We start from the raw sequence: 12,449 nt of genomic DNA, 5'->3' as shown, positions 1-12,449 counted from the left end.
GCCCCGCCCACCTCGCCCGGCCCCGCCCACCTCCAGCTCTTGGTGAAGTAGTCTCTCTCCCCGCCCCACTCACCTCCAGTATGTGGTGCAGAAGTGTCACGCGGCTCTGGTTCGCCTTGGTCTCCGTGAGCTTAAGCAGCGTGTTGATCTTGAAGCCGTCGGCATTACCCGTGTGGCTGCCCTGAGGACGGGCAGGCAGAGAGTGAGCCCGAGCTCCCTGCGTTGGCCCGAGGGGTCATATCGGGTGCGCGGGCGCGGCCCGGACTCACGTAGTTGAGAAAGTTCCCGATCTTGAGGATCAGTTGGCAGAAGACCGGCAGCTGGTGGCTGGTGAGCAGGCCTGGGGGAGGAGAGTCAGGGCTGGGGTGGGGGGCACCGGCCTGGATGCCCCGACGCCGGCAAGGCCCGCAGGCAGGGTCTGCTCCTGTTACCAGCATTCCTTAATCCCGTTCTCCAGACCCTGCTCCCCAGGCTTAGCTCACGCTGGGCACGGACCCTAGGCAGGGGCTTAGGCAGGTGGAAGACACCCACCCCAAGTAAGGGGTCTCCCTGACCCTCCACCAAAACCCCGGATGGCACAGTGGCCACCGCCCTATCCTGTGGGTGAGGACGCTGAGACACTGAGAAGATTCTGGAACCCGTGGTGTCCTTTGGTGCTTAGCTGTGGCCAAAATGGGCGTGCCTAGCAGCAGTGAGCTGTGCCCCTGGAGGGACCAGCTCACGTCCCTGCCCTGCTCGCTGCATGGCAAGTTCCTGCCCAAATCCCCATTCAGAAAGTGGGCCTCAGAGACGGGCACCTCCCCGCAGGGTCCAGGCCCCCCGCCCCCGCCTGGCCCTCTCCTTCGCCCACTCACTCTCGCAGGCGGCCAGCACCAGCTGGGCCTTGGGTTGCACCATGTCCAGCACGACGGCCGTCCCCTCACATAGCAGCATGCACTCAAGACGCAGCCGGTAGCTGAGGGGGTGAGCAGGGGTCAGGGGCTCCTCCCGGCACGGCCGCCTGGGCTCCCTGCCCCACTCCTGCCCTGGCCTGCATGTGGGGGCCCAGGGTCCACCCAGGACAAGCTCTGCCTTCAGTGAGCTGGGGATGGGGGTCCCACTGCCAGTCCTTGCTCTGTGTGCAATCCTGAGGCCCCGTCCCAGAGAAGCTGACTCGGTAGGGCCAGGGATGGCCCAGGGAGGGGCATCTCAGACAAGCACCCAGAAGCAGCAGATGGGGGTGGTCACAGCTGTGGGATACCCCTTTCTCTCAGAACAGGTGGGAGCTGGGCCAGGGGACTGTTTCTTCCCCAGGGTCACCAGCAGGACCTCTCACAAAGCCCTTCTCCCTCCCCGTGGCCAGGGTCCGGGCTGCTGGGCTTACCAGGGAACACCCAGCAGGAGCAAGTAGAACTGGTCGGCGTTTGCCAGCTTGGTGCGATCCTCCTTGAAGGTCTGCAGGTTTTCAATCTGTAAGGGAGGAAGCCACATGCAGGTATTCCACGGACACCCTGCGTCCAGCTCCTCTAGGCCCCCTCCCTCAGGAAGCCTTCCCAGACTGCACCAGCAGCCCTGCCCGCTCACTCCAGCTCCCATGGGCCCGGCTCTCCAGAGCCTGGGACCCTCCCCTTTTCCACTGCCCAGCTGGGGGCTGGGGGGTGGGCTGAACTGCACTGGGGAGGGTCCCGCTCACTTCATGTTTCTCAGGAAGGAGTTTGATGAGCTGTTTGAGAATCTCTACGTCAAACTTGGTGGTGTCCCCGGCACGAATCATGGTGGTGATCTCCTCGTTGGAACTGGGGGGAGGGAAACAATGGGGAGAGGGTGTAAGTCTTCCCACCGGGGGCCACTAGTGGAGACAGCCTTCAACCCGCAACACTTCGGCCCCTGTGAGGATGCTGGGCCAGGGCTGGTGAAGACAGATACAGGGAAGGCGTGTGGCCTGAGGTCGCACAGTAAACGGGGCTTGGGCTGAGTAACGCGGCGCCCCTGCCCTGGCCTCCCCTCCAGGGCTGCTCAGGACTCTGAGACTTCTGGGAAAGACCAGCGCCCAGAACCCGCAGCAGAAAGGGGCGCAGGGCCTGCTTGTGGCTTGGGGGAGTCCCAGCCACTCTCTGGGCATCAGTGCCCCTTGGGGCCCTGGGAGGGGGACGCTGCTGCCCTGGGAGGGAACATGCCCTTCCCAAGGGCGGCCTCTCGAGGGCAATGCCACGCCTGCAGAGGGAGGCTCCTGTGGTGGTGGTGGTGGGGGGGGCAGACGGGGCCCTAGGACAGTGCCCCGGTCTGCACACACCACTTGAACTGCTTCAGGAAGATGTTGAGGTTCAGGCTCTTCTTGGAGTCCAGAAAAGTGATCTGGAAAACACCCCGAGGAATGGGCTCTGACCTGCTGGACAGGCAGGTGGCCCCAGGTGACCCGTTCCCACCCTGGCCTGGGCGCCCACCTCCTTGGGCTCCTTCCTGGCCGGGGCAGCCGCTATCGGCTTCTTGGGCTGGGCGGCCGGGAAGGAGAAGAGCCGCTCGATGCTGGAGAAGTCGGGCTCCACGGCCTCTGTGTCCAGGCTGCCCAGCGACGCCCACATGGAGTGGTGCTCTGTGGGCGGGGAAGGCCACTGTCAGAGCACCTCGCCCAGGGTCGGGTCACCCTCACCACGGTTTGGGGTTTGTTGACGCCCCGCCTGGGGCCCCGCCCAAGAGAGTATACAGCAGGCACTCAATAAGCGCCTGCAAACGGGAGCTCCTGGGTTGCTACTGAGCTGTGCGTGTGCACGTGGTATGTGTGAGCATCCCTACTGGCCGGCGACCTGGCCTCCCCCTCGGCCACTGAAGTACCTGGGGCGGCAGCACCCCGGCCCCCGCGGCTCCATGCGTGCACCAGGGAGCCAGGCATGCGGGGCTGCGACATCAGTGATGTGGAACATGGGTGCAGACGTGCCTCGGAGGTGGCCTTGACCAAGAGGAGCTAAGCCCAGGGCTGGGCCAGCCGCCCTGGCACACGGACCAGCGGGCACATGCAGGCTGTGCGAGCACCACCCGCCACTCCCCCAGCACAGCCCAGAGCCCAGCGGACAGGCAGCCCCGCGCAGAGGGAGCACCTGCAGGACGTGGGCCCCGGCTACTCACCCTGGGCCACGCTGGACGGCAGCTTCTGCCAGTTGAGCTTCTTCATGCGCAGTGTGGGCGGGTTCACCTGCCGGTGCCTAGGTACCCGGGCCGAGCCCAGGCTGTGATCCACCTGGGACACGATGACCTCCTCCACGTTACCCGCTCCCGGCAGGATGGGGGTCCCGGGCATGCCCGGCAGGGGCGGGGGTGGGGGTGGTCCACTGAAGCCAGGTAATGGGGGTGGTGGAGGGGGTGAGAACGATGCTGCCAGGCCCAGCAGTGGGGGTGGTGGAGGGGGAGATGTGGCCGCCAGACCCAACAGGGGCGGTGGCAGAGGTGGTGGAGGTGGTGGAGGGGAAGACGTGGCCGCCAGACCCGACAGGGGTGGTGGCAGAGGTGGTGGAGGTGGTGGAGGGGAAGACGTGGCCGCCAGACCCGACAGGGGTGGTGGCAGAGGTGGTGGAGGTGGTGGAGGGGAAGACGTGGCCGCCAGACCCAGCAGGGGTGGTGGCAGAGGTGGTGGAGGTGGTGGAAGGGAAGACGTGGCCGCCAGACCCGGCAGGGGGGCTGGCAGAGGTGGTGGAGGTGGTGGAGGGGGAGACGTGGCCGCCAGGCTCGGCAGGGGAGGCGGCGGAGGTGGCGGGATGGGTGGCCGTGGCTCTGGGGCCATCTGCTGCACAGCCATCTCCCCACTCCTGCTCGAGGCCTTGGTGTCCTGTAGAAAGGCGGGGGCTGCTGCTGGCTGCTGGCCCTCCAGGCCCAGCTTTGGGACACTCGAGTTCTGGGGGCAGCTGCCCCTCCGGTGCAGGCCCAGGTCTGCCTGGACACTCTTGTGGGCCCGGTCCAGGGGGTGAGGCCGGGGCCGCCCCTTGGTGGACAGGAGCCGCTCCATCACCTCCTCCAGGGTGCACTCCTGGGCTGCAGACAGGCGGACGGGTCAGGGCAAAGGGTGCTGAGGGGCGGCTGAGGACTGGACCTCCCATGGTCTGAGACCCCTCCTGCAGTCTGAGGCCCCAGGGCCTGCCCCCGTCCTGCTCACCATCGCTGGCCAGGAGCACGGCCCGGTTTACCAGGCTCTCCAGGGCCTCCCAGAGCAGCTGGCTGGAGCGGCAGGTGGGCTCCAGGTGCAGGAGGCCCTGCAGCACCGACAGCAACTGGACGGACACTGGCGAGCAGCTCACCTGAGCAGCCGAGGGGGACACAGGTCAGGGGCTGTCCCCTCCCCTGGGGCCTGTCCACCAGGGGTGTCCACCCCCTCTATGCCTCAAGAGAGCCTCGGTGACAAGAAGGTGGAGGCTCAGAGAGGTGGAGCCGGGGTTCTGGACACGTGGGAGCCGGGTCATTGTGCGTGCGTGCGTGCGTGCGTGCGTGCGTGCGTGCGTGCGCGTGTGTGTAGGGAGTGGGTATCCTGTGCACTGTGGAGTTTTCAGCAGTATCCCTGAGCTCCACCCACTCAATGCCAGTAACAGTCCTGCCCAGTTGTGACAACCTGAAAATGCCTGCAGGCGCTGTCCCTTGTCCCCTGGGGGGCAGAACGGCTCCTGGGTGAGAGCTGCTGGGCTCAGGGAAGCGAGGGCTTGAGCTGGACTTGAACTCAGCCTCCTGGCTTCTCACCCGGTCACAAGCTCCCTGGTGGCAATCAGCCCTCTGGCCAGTGTGGCCACCGCTGGCCACTGAAACCCTGTCCCCTAGTCCCGGGGACAGCCCAGCTTACCCTCCCACTCTGGGCTGTGCCTCACTTTCTAGCCCCCCCAACCCTTGCTGCTCCTGGGAGTGTGCCCCAGAACTGGCACTGTTGCCCTGGTTGTGGTGGGGGTCTGACGGGGCAGAGAAGGGGCCGTTCCTGAGCCCTGGACTTGAGGGCCACAGCCCTCTGGCCCAGGCCCACCTTGTGGAACAGGGCGGCAAAGACCTCCTGGTGGCTGCTCATGTCGATCCCACCGCACACCCGGAGCAGCTCCTCCTCATCTTCGGCCTTGGACTCCTCGAAGGCCTCCAGCTGGATCAGCAGGTCGGCGTCCTCTATGTCGCTGAGGAGGAGGGCCGGGTGGGCTAAGCCTGCTGTCCCCCCGCCCCACCCCGCCACTGGGCAGATGCACAGCGGGGCAGTGAGGGGTGGCGGAGTGTCTGCTCCTACTGGCTGAGTTGAGAACCCCGAGAGGGATTCCTGGCAGGCCCAGGGAGGACATGACTGAGCTCTGTGGTGAGGCCCTGTGGCTGGGCCCCATGACGGACACGTGGCTAAGCTCTATAGTGAGGCCCAGGGAGCATCCACGGTTTATCCGGGCAAACCTCTTCGGCCTGAGAAAGTGGCAGGCTCACAGGTTTGAGCCTCACACCCTGGCAGCCTGCCCACAGGTCACCTGGCAGCTCCCACAGCCCTCGAGCAGGGGCAGACCAAGTCTGCACATTGAGGCTCAGCATGGAAGATAAGGATGGACAGCAGGGCCACTGCCTGGGAGAGGGAAAGCCCTCTTCTGGGAGCTGGGAGGGGGCACAAAGACCACGCCCGAGGCAGGTTCCCTGTGGTCACGGAGAGGGGTGAGGCTGCTGGCCCGAGCAGGCAGGGCTTGAGCATTCACTGGGCCTGGGACCTGCCCATCACCTCAGCCCAGCCAATGAGCCAAGCCCTGAGCCGGGTCAGTCCCCAGCAGGCAGCCAGCGACCTTCTCAGACCCCTCTCAGCCACCCACCAGGCTCTGGCCCTCAGCAGAACTTCCCTGAAGACCGTTCACCACTGGACGTACCAGCTGGGACTCCTCCTCCCAGCTAATCTCCTTGGGGTGGGGCTAGGAAGGGTCCCCGGGGAGTGTGTCCTCACTGAGGCTTGGGACGTGTCCTCAGCTGTGTGGGGCCAGAGTTAGCAAATGAAAATACAGGATACCCAGATAAATGCAAATTTTAAACAAACAGCAAATAATTTTTTAGTATAAGTATGACCCATGCGATACTTGGCACACAGTTACACTAAAAAAAAAATTCGTTGTGTCTGAAATCCGCCTTTAACGGGGCTTCCTGTCCTGTAGCTGCTGGCCTGTTCAACCCGCCCAGGTGACGGTGAGCAGCCAGGCCTGTGGCTACTCTGGGAAGCCCCATCCCTGCTCCCCAGGAGGTGCTGCTAGGAGGGGGCACTGGCCCCACGGCAAAGGTGGGCTGCGCTTTGGGAGCAGCAGGTGGGCGTGGGCAGGACCAAACTTGAGGAACTTACCGCAGCCTGGTCAGCACGTCCAGCAGCTGCAGCCCTGGGGAGGACAGTGGTCAGTGGGCCGGAGGTGGCCCCTGGAAAGCCCCCACCCTCGGCCCTCTGCCCCCTCCATCCCATCGAGCCTGGGGTGCGACATGTATGGGGACACCTGGCCCAGGTCCCCACCTCAAGGAGGCACTTGGGGGTCTCACTCAGTGGGACTCAGACCAGCAGGTCTGGGATCAGGGTTGGACCCCCGCCCCTCACTGCTAGGCCAGCCTCTCAACTGAGGAGCCTCCAGGGCTCATGCCCCCGAGTCTGGGTCCTCATGGTCACCAGGAGGAGCAGGGTGGGGTGCAGGGTCGGGTGGAAAGGCTTGCTGTGCTCCCCTCTCCCTACAGGATGTGGTGACAGGAGCTGCTGCAGACCCCCCAGCCCGGCCTTTGCAGGACACTTGGAAAGGGCTTGCCAGGTGGGCACTGGCTGGCGGGCAATTACCAATGAACTCATTCCGAAGCTGGCTGCGGGTTCGGAGATCCTCGGGGCCGAGGATGAGGGCATTGACGACGCTGAGCAGGGTGACCACGTAGGGCACGTTGTCACTGTTGGCCAGCTCGCTCATGATGACGCTGAAGCGGTACTGCTGGCTGCACACCGCCTGCGGGGACCTCGGGGTCAGCTTGTGTCCCCAGCCCACCCCTGCCCCCCTCCCTCGTCACACTCACCTTGTAGTGGTCCAGGGCGTCCAAGGTGAGGGTGTGGCCCTCGGGCGAGTAGATGCACAGGGCGGCCAGCAGCTCGAACACCTGCTTCTTGACCATCACGTTGGGCGTGTCCAGAGCTGCAGAGAGCGGCAGCCTCTGATGGCCGTGTGCTGCCACCAGCCCCACTGTCCCTGTACCGGGGACTCCTGTGGCCACCCCCGGCCCCCGCTTGCCTCCTGGTCTGAATGCCCCACCCGTCAGTGTGGCAGGCGGACACCAGGGGGCGCTCTGCATCCTCCACTGTCCACAGCAGGGCTGGGCCTCCAGGCCACAGGGCAGACATCCGCGGGGAGGGCGTGGAGGCAGCGGCTGCGCCAGCCACCCCAGGACTCAAGGAATGGTGGTGCCCTGCTGGCCGGCACCTCCCTGCCGCTGACTTGGGCCGTGACCCACATGAGCACGTGTTCCTGGGTATAAGCCCACACGTTTTCTCCAAACCCAGCACCACTGCCACTGTGACAAGCCCCAGCCTGGGTACCTCATCCCACAAGCCCTGACTCCCACCTGCTCCCTGAGCCAGGAGAGTTTGGAGGTGTCTCCTGGCTGGTCCTGCTGAGAATAAGTCTCAAAGGATCCTGCCGAAGGCCACAGCCATGCCTGAGCTGTGGGGACACACATCCGAGCCCTGGGACCGAGAGATGAGGCAACCTCTGGCTCGCTCTCTTGCTCCCACCCATCACTGCCCCACCGCCCCCAGCCAGCCCTGGGGCCTCACAGCCCAGGGGAGAGGGGACACACAGGGACCACTGTCCACCAAGGTCCCCCTGGGGGCTCTCACGAGGGTTCGGGATGCAGAGGGTGCCAAGGACTCTGGGCACAGCCTGGGGAGGCTTCCTGGAGGAGGTGGCAATGAGCAGCACTTAGAGGACAAGCAGGACTTTGCCAAACACACGAAGGCAGAGGACAGCTGGGTAAGAGGTGGGGCAGGGGCTGGAGGGAGTGCTGGGAAGGTGCCTGGAAGGTGGTGGACAATACTGTCTGCTGGTGTGGGCTGGCTCTAAAGGGCAGGACGACCCAGGTGGACTTGTGATTTTGACCCAAGGTGACTCTAGTGGCCACGGCGTGGACGAGGGGCTGGGGGTGAAGACTTCAGGGACCAGGGAGGAGGCAGGGCCTGCACGGTGGGTAGGCAGGGCAGACTCACAGGTCAGGGGGAGAATGAGGGGAGCTGGAGGGAGGGACAGAGGGTTCAAGGGTACGTATGTGAGGTCTCAGGCTGGCAGACAGATGAGTGGTGGTACTCAGGGAAGAGGGTGCCTCCTCCAGGAAGTCCTCCTTGCCTGCCCTGGGCTGAGCTCACTCCCCCTCTGCCCTGTGGCCTCCACATTGCCTGTCCCACCTGCAACCGAGCCCTGCGATCCTGAGGTCAGTCTGGCGGGCTGCCCACTTACCCTGGGAGAGCTGGCGCACGTAGCCCTGGTTGCTGAGGATGTACTCCATGCCCTGGCGCGAGTTCATGACAGCGCGCACGCAGCTGATGCAGGTGAGCTGCAGCAGAGCGTCAGCAATGCGCGCCACGCCGCGGCCTGACAGCCGTGCCAGGGCCTCCAGCAGCAGGTCCAGGCCGCTCTGCTCCAGGAACTGCACCATCCAGCCACCATCGCTGCTCTCCAGGCGCTTGCGCAGGCCCGAGTAGTTGACGACCGAGGGCATCTGCAGCAGCCGGATGCACAGCTCGGGGTCAGCGTTCTCCAGGTTGGCCTCGGTGGGGTCCGACTCCTGCGGCCCCAACTTCTCCTTGAGTGCTGTCCATCTGCGCTGGGCGCCTTCCTTAACTGACATCTTGCCGAACTGCGGGCCAGAGGAGACAGTCATCAGCCCCCAGGGCAATGCACAGGCCCAACACCTCCAGGCGGCAAGTGAAGCCTGGTTCACTTGGTTTTGTCTGCCTCAGTTTCCCCATCTGCCAAGCAGTGTTTCATTGTGCTTCCGGCTCATGCCAAGGCCCCTTTCCATGGGGTTCACCTGTCCCTGGGTGGTGCAAATGTGAACGTGCTCGGCTGCTAACCAAAAGGCTGGAGGTTGAAGTCCACCCAGAGGAACCTCGGAAGAAAGTTCAGGCGATCTACTTCTGAAAACTCAACTCCTGAAAACTCTGGGGAGCACTCGACAGCAACTAGTTTCTCCCCGTGCCGGCCGCCTTTACGTCGACCCAATGCAGTTGCCACAGCAACCCCAGGAGGCGGGCGGGGACATCCCCACTGTGCCCGCGAGGAGCCCGAGGATCGGTGCCACCCCTCTGCCGGAGGACTTGGAGCCAGGAGTGGAGGACTAGGTCGGAAGGCCAGGCTGCCTAACACCGAGCTGGAGCTCCTACTGTCCCTGAAGACGGGCCGTGGACCTGCCTGCAGAGCCTGGGGGCGGGCCTTGGGCGGCTACACTGCACAGGAACACCACAGGCTCGTGGCGATGTTGCAAGAAGCCCCCGTGAACTGGGTTGGAGAGACGGGTGCTGAGCCCTTCCCGGGGCTACCCACAGCCGCAGGAATGCTGGCTCACTCCCGGACGTAGACTGAGGAGGGGTGAGTCGCAGGAGCTGACTTGAGGGCCAGCCACATGACGACACGCCCACCCCACACTGGGTGAGGCCAGGGCTCATGCAGGAACCCTGCAGGCCCCAGCCTTCTCTGGGCCTCGGTTTGTCCACCTGGGGGTGGGCGGTGGGCTGATGTCCCCAGGGCCTCCCTGCTCGGAGTGCAACCCAAGTCATCACAGCCCCTCCAAGAGAACAGCCCCAGAGGCCAAGGGGGCCAGCCCAGAGCCTCCCCACAATGAACGCCTTTGCAAAGCAGGACATGCAGCTGCATGAAGGAGGGGTTTGGTGCCGCAAGCGGGGCACAGGGTGTGTGTGACTACCGGGGTGGGGGCGCTGACCGCGCAGCCAGACCTGCCTCCAGCCCGGGATGCAGGCTCTGCCTCTGCTGTTGTCCAGGCCTCTCTCCCAGGGCCCTGGCTTGAAGCAGGGTCAGCCACACAGGCTGCAGTAGGGCCGGCGGGCTGGGACACTGTCCCCAACTGCAGACCCTGGGGACAGCCTCAAAGGTCAGGGCCGCCCAGGCCTCCTGTGACCATGTATGGCTCGGGGCTTATATTTAGCATCTGGGAATGGCTGCGTGGGGCCCTGGGGGAGAGCTGGTGAGGCCCGGTCCCCACGCTCCCCACCCAATCCTCACCACTACAGCCACCCCGCGAGGCAGGCGCCTCACACCCCCACTTCACAGATGGGGAAACAGAGACAGAACCCAGAGAGCCAGATCACCTGTCCAAAGTCACACAACCACAGAGCCATGACTGGAACGCCCGTGGCGGCGCCAGAGCCTGCTGGACATCTGGAGCAGCCCAACTCAGTAAGAATGGGAGGCCTCAGGCCAGGGGCCCTGTGAGGTCACGCAGGAGACAGTGGTCGAGAACCCAGGCGCCTGCCCGCAGCCTGTCTCCCAGCCCCCAGTACGCGTGTTCTCACCCGTGGAGGCCCTGCCCTTTGCCCTGGGTGAGGGCCCTGGGGCGTCCTCCCTGAGGTTCCCGGCCCCCTCCCCAGGCTGCCCAGCCGAGAACGAGTCCCAGGGTGGCCCGGCACCTCGGCAGCATCCCCCTCTGTCTGCGGTGGGTCCATGCCAGGGAGCCCAGCCCCGCCTCCTGTCCAAGTGCCCTGTGTGGCCAGCAGGATCCTTCAGGCAGGTGGCCTGGTGGGTGGAAAGAGGGGGCTCTGACCCAGAGTTGGACGCTGCTCTGGCCAGGCACCGATCTTGCCAAGCCTCAGTTTCCTCATCTGTATCTCCAAATCAGGCTGCTGCTGGGAGCATCCTAGGAGGCAGTGGGCGCCCTGCGGGCGGTGAGGGGGATGTCCGGGTATGTATTAGCCCTCTCCAGGCGGCCCAAGGAGCCCTGGTGGCGCAGTGGTTAACGTGCTCAGCTGCTAACCAAAGGGTCTGCAGTTCGAACCTACTAGCTGCTCTGCAGGAGAAAGATGTAGCAGTTCTACTCTGTCCTATAGGGTTGCTATGGGTCAGAACAGACTCAACAGCAACAAGTCCAGGGGGCCCGGCAGCCTAGGTCCCCCCGCTGGGCCCTGTTGGGTGGAGAGTCTGGAGCCCTCCCCTCCACCCTCCTGTAAATGACCCTCTGGAGCCTGGCCCTCTGGACCACCTCTCACTCACCCAGATTCGTAAGACCTTCAGGCCACCTCTGTGCACCCACTCTGGGACCTGCCTCACGCTGCTCCGGGTACTCTCGTGGTTTCTCATCCCTGCTGCCCACTGAGTGCCCAGATGCCAGTCAAGGTCCCGGCCCCCCCAGGGAGCCTCAGGTTCCCAAGGCCTTCTCGGTGGCGGGGCGGGACTTCTGCCACCACCACGGAGAGCAGGCAAGGTAGATGGGGCTCTGCACACACTGCCACCCACCTGGGAGCTGCTGCTTAAAACAGGCACTGGGACGGACCCGCCCTTCCCCAAGCCCTGCCTCCACTGGCCCGAGTCCTGCCCTCTTGGCTCAGGCTGAGTGGCCAGACCAAGAACCCTCCCAGGCCAGCCATCTGCATCCAAAGTGTCCTCTCCAGCCAAGTGCCCCAGAGTCCCTCGGTGCCAAAAAACCACCTTTCAGAGCCAATCGATGTTCCTGCACTTCCTGTGCCCCAGTTCCCAGGAGAGCCCAACACACGCGGGGCCTGCTGACCCACGCCACTGACCCCCTCCGGGCACTGCCCAGTCCTCCCTGCCCACCCCCAGAGCCCAGGCCAAGGGCTCACTCCTCTGCAAGACCCCAGGCCAAGGGCTCGCTCCTCTGCAAGACCCCAATCTCCAGGGGCATCCTTGGTCAGGAGGCTGGGACTGCAGCAGGAGGTGACTGCCCCACCTGTCCAAGGCAGAGTCCTGTGCCCGTGTGCCCTGGGCGCCAAGCTCCTCTTCCTGGGATGGCTGCACAGGGGACTGTCTCGTGCTCTGCTGGGAGCTGTGGACCCGTGCAGGGGCGTCCATCCAGGAGAGGGCAACTGGGCTGCTGGCCTAAGTGGCTGAAGCGGTGCCCCGCTTTTCTCCCCGTGATGCTCAGGCCCTGGAGTGGGGACATTTTCCGGAAACGTTCCACTGCTCTGCAGGAGCACAGGAGGGAACCAGCATTTACTGATAGGCGATGCCCGGGCTGTGGGGAAAGCCGCTTCCTGCTCCCTACGCAGCTCAGCTGGCGTGAGCCTGTACTCAGGGCAACATCCCTGTCTATCCTCATCTGCAGTACCAGGACACGCAGCGGCGGAGGCAGAACGGGACGGAACCGGCACCGGGCGGCGTGAGTGGGCCTTCACGAAGCTCTGCGGCTATCTCAACACCGCCCGCGGAGCCCGCCCTCGCTGGGGCTCAGACTCGGCCCGCTGCCCCCCGACCTCCCCATCCCGCAGGCCCGGCGCCCAGAGCCGGCAGGGCTGC

General features: G+C 64.9%; 1 protein-coding gene across 1 annotated transcript in view; it reads right to left on the bottom strand.

Annotated features, from left to right (window-relative positions):
* INF2 (inverted formin 2) overlaps positions 1 to 8,816 on the bottom strand; it is a 13,601-nt gene extending 4,785 nt beyond the window's left edge. The window contains exons 1-15 of the mRNA XM_004376755.1: positions 8,424 to 8,816; positions 6,994 to 7,109; positions 6,767 to 6,926; positions 6,293 to 6,326; positions 4,973 to 5,114; positions 4,124 to 4,265; positions 3,603 to 4,002; positions 3,103 to 3,476; positions 2,424 to 2,572; positions 2,273 to 2,334; positions 1,673 to 1,775; positions 1,364 to 1,449; positions 855 to 955; positions 270 to 340; positions 74 to 181 (exon numbers count right to left, since the gene is read on the bottom strand). Coding sequence (XP_004376812.1) covers positions 74 to 181; positions 270 to 340; positions 855 to 955; positions 1,364 to 1,449; positions 1,673 to 1,775; positions 2,273 to 2,334; positions 2,424 to 2,572; positions 3,103 to 3,476; positions 3,603 to 4,002; positions 4,124 to 4,265; positions 4,973 to 5,114; positions 6,293 to 6,326; positions 6,767 to 6,926; positions 6,994 to 7,109; positions 8,424 to 8,814 — 2,439 coding nt within the window. The 5' untranslated portion in view covers positions 8,815 to 8,816. The remainder of the gene's footprint in view (positions 1 to 73; positions 182 to 269; positions 341 to 854; positions 956 to 1,363; positions 1,450 to 1,672; positions 1,776 to 2,272; positions 2,335 to 2,423; positions 2,573 to 3,102; positions 3,477 to 3,602; positions 4,003 to 4,123; positions 4,266 to 4,972; positions 5,115 to 6,292; positions 6,327 to 6,766; positions 6,927 to 6,993; positions 7,110 to 8,423) is intronic.
* Between the last annotated feature and the right edge of the window lie 3,633 nt (positions 8,817 to 12,449).

Source organism: Trichechus manatus, unplaced genomic scaffold, assembly GCF_000243295.1.
Source record: "Trichechus manatus latirostris isolate Lorelei unplaced genomic scaffold, TriManLat1.0 scaffold00045, whole genome shotgun sequence".
Lineage (NCBI taxonomy): Eukaryota > Metazoa > Chordata > Mammalia > Sirenia > Trichechidae > Trichechus > Trichechus manatus.
The sequence above is the reverse complement of the archived record's forward strand: the minus strand, read 5'-3'. Positions and strand labels throughout refer to the sequence as shown.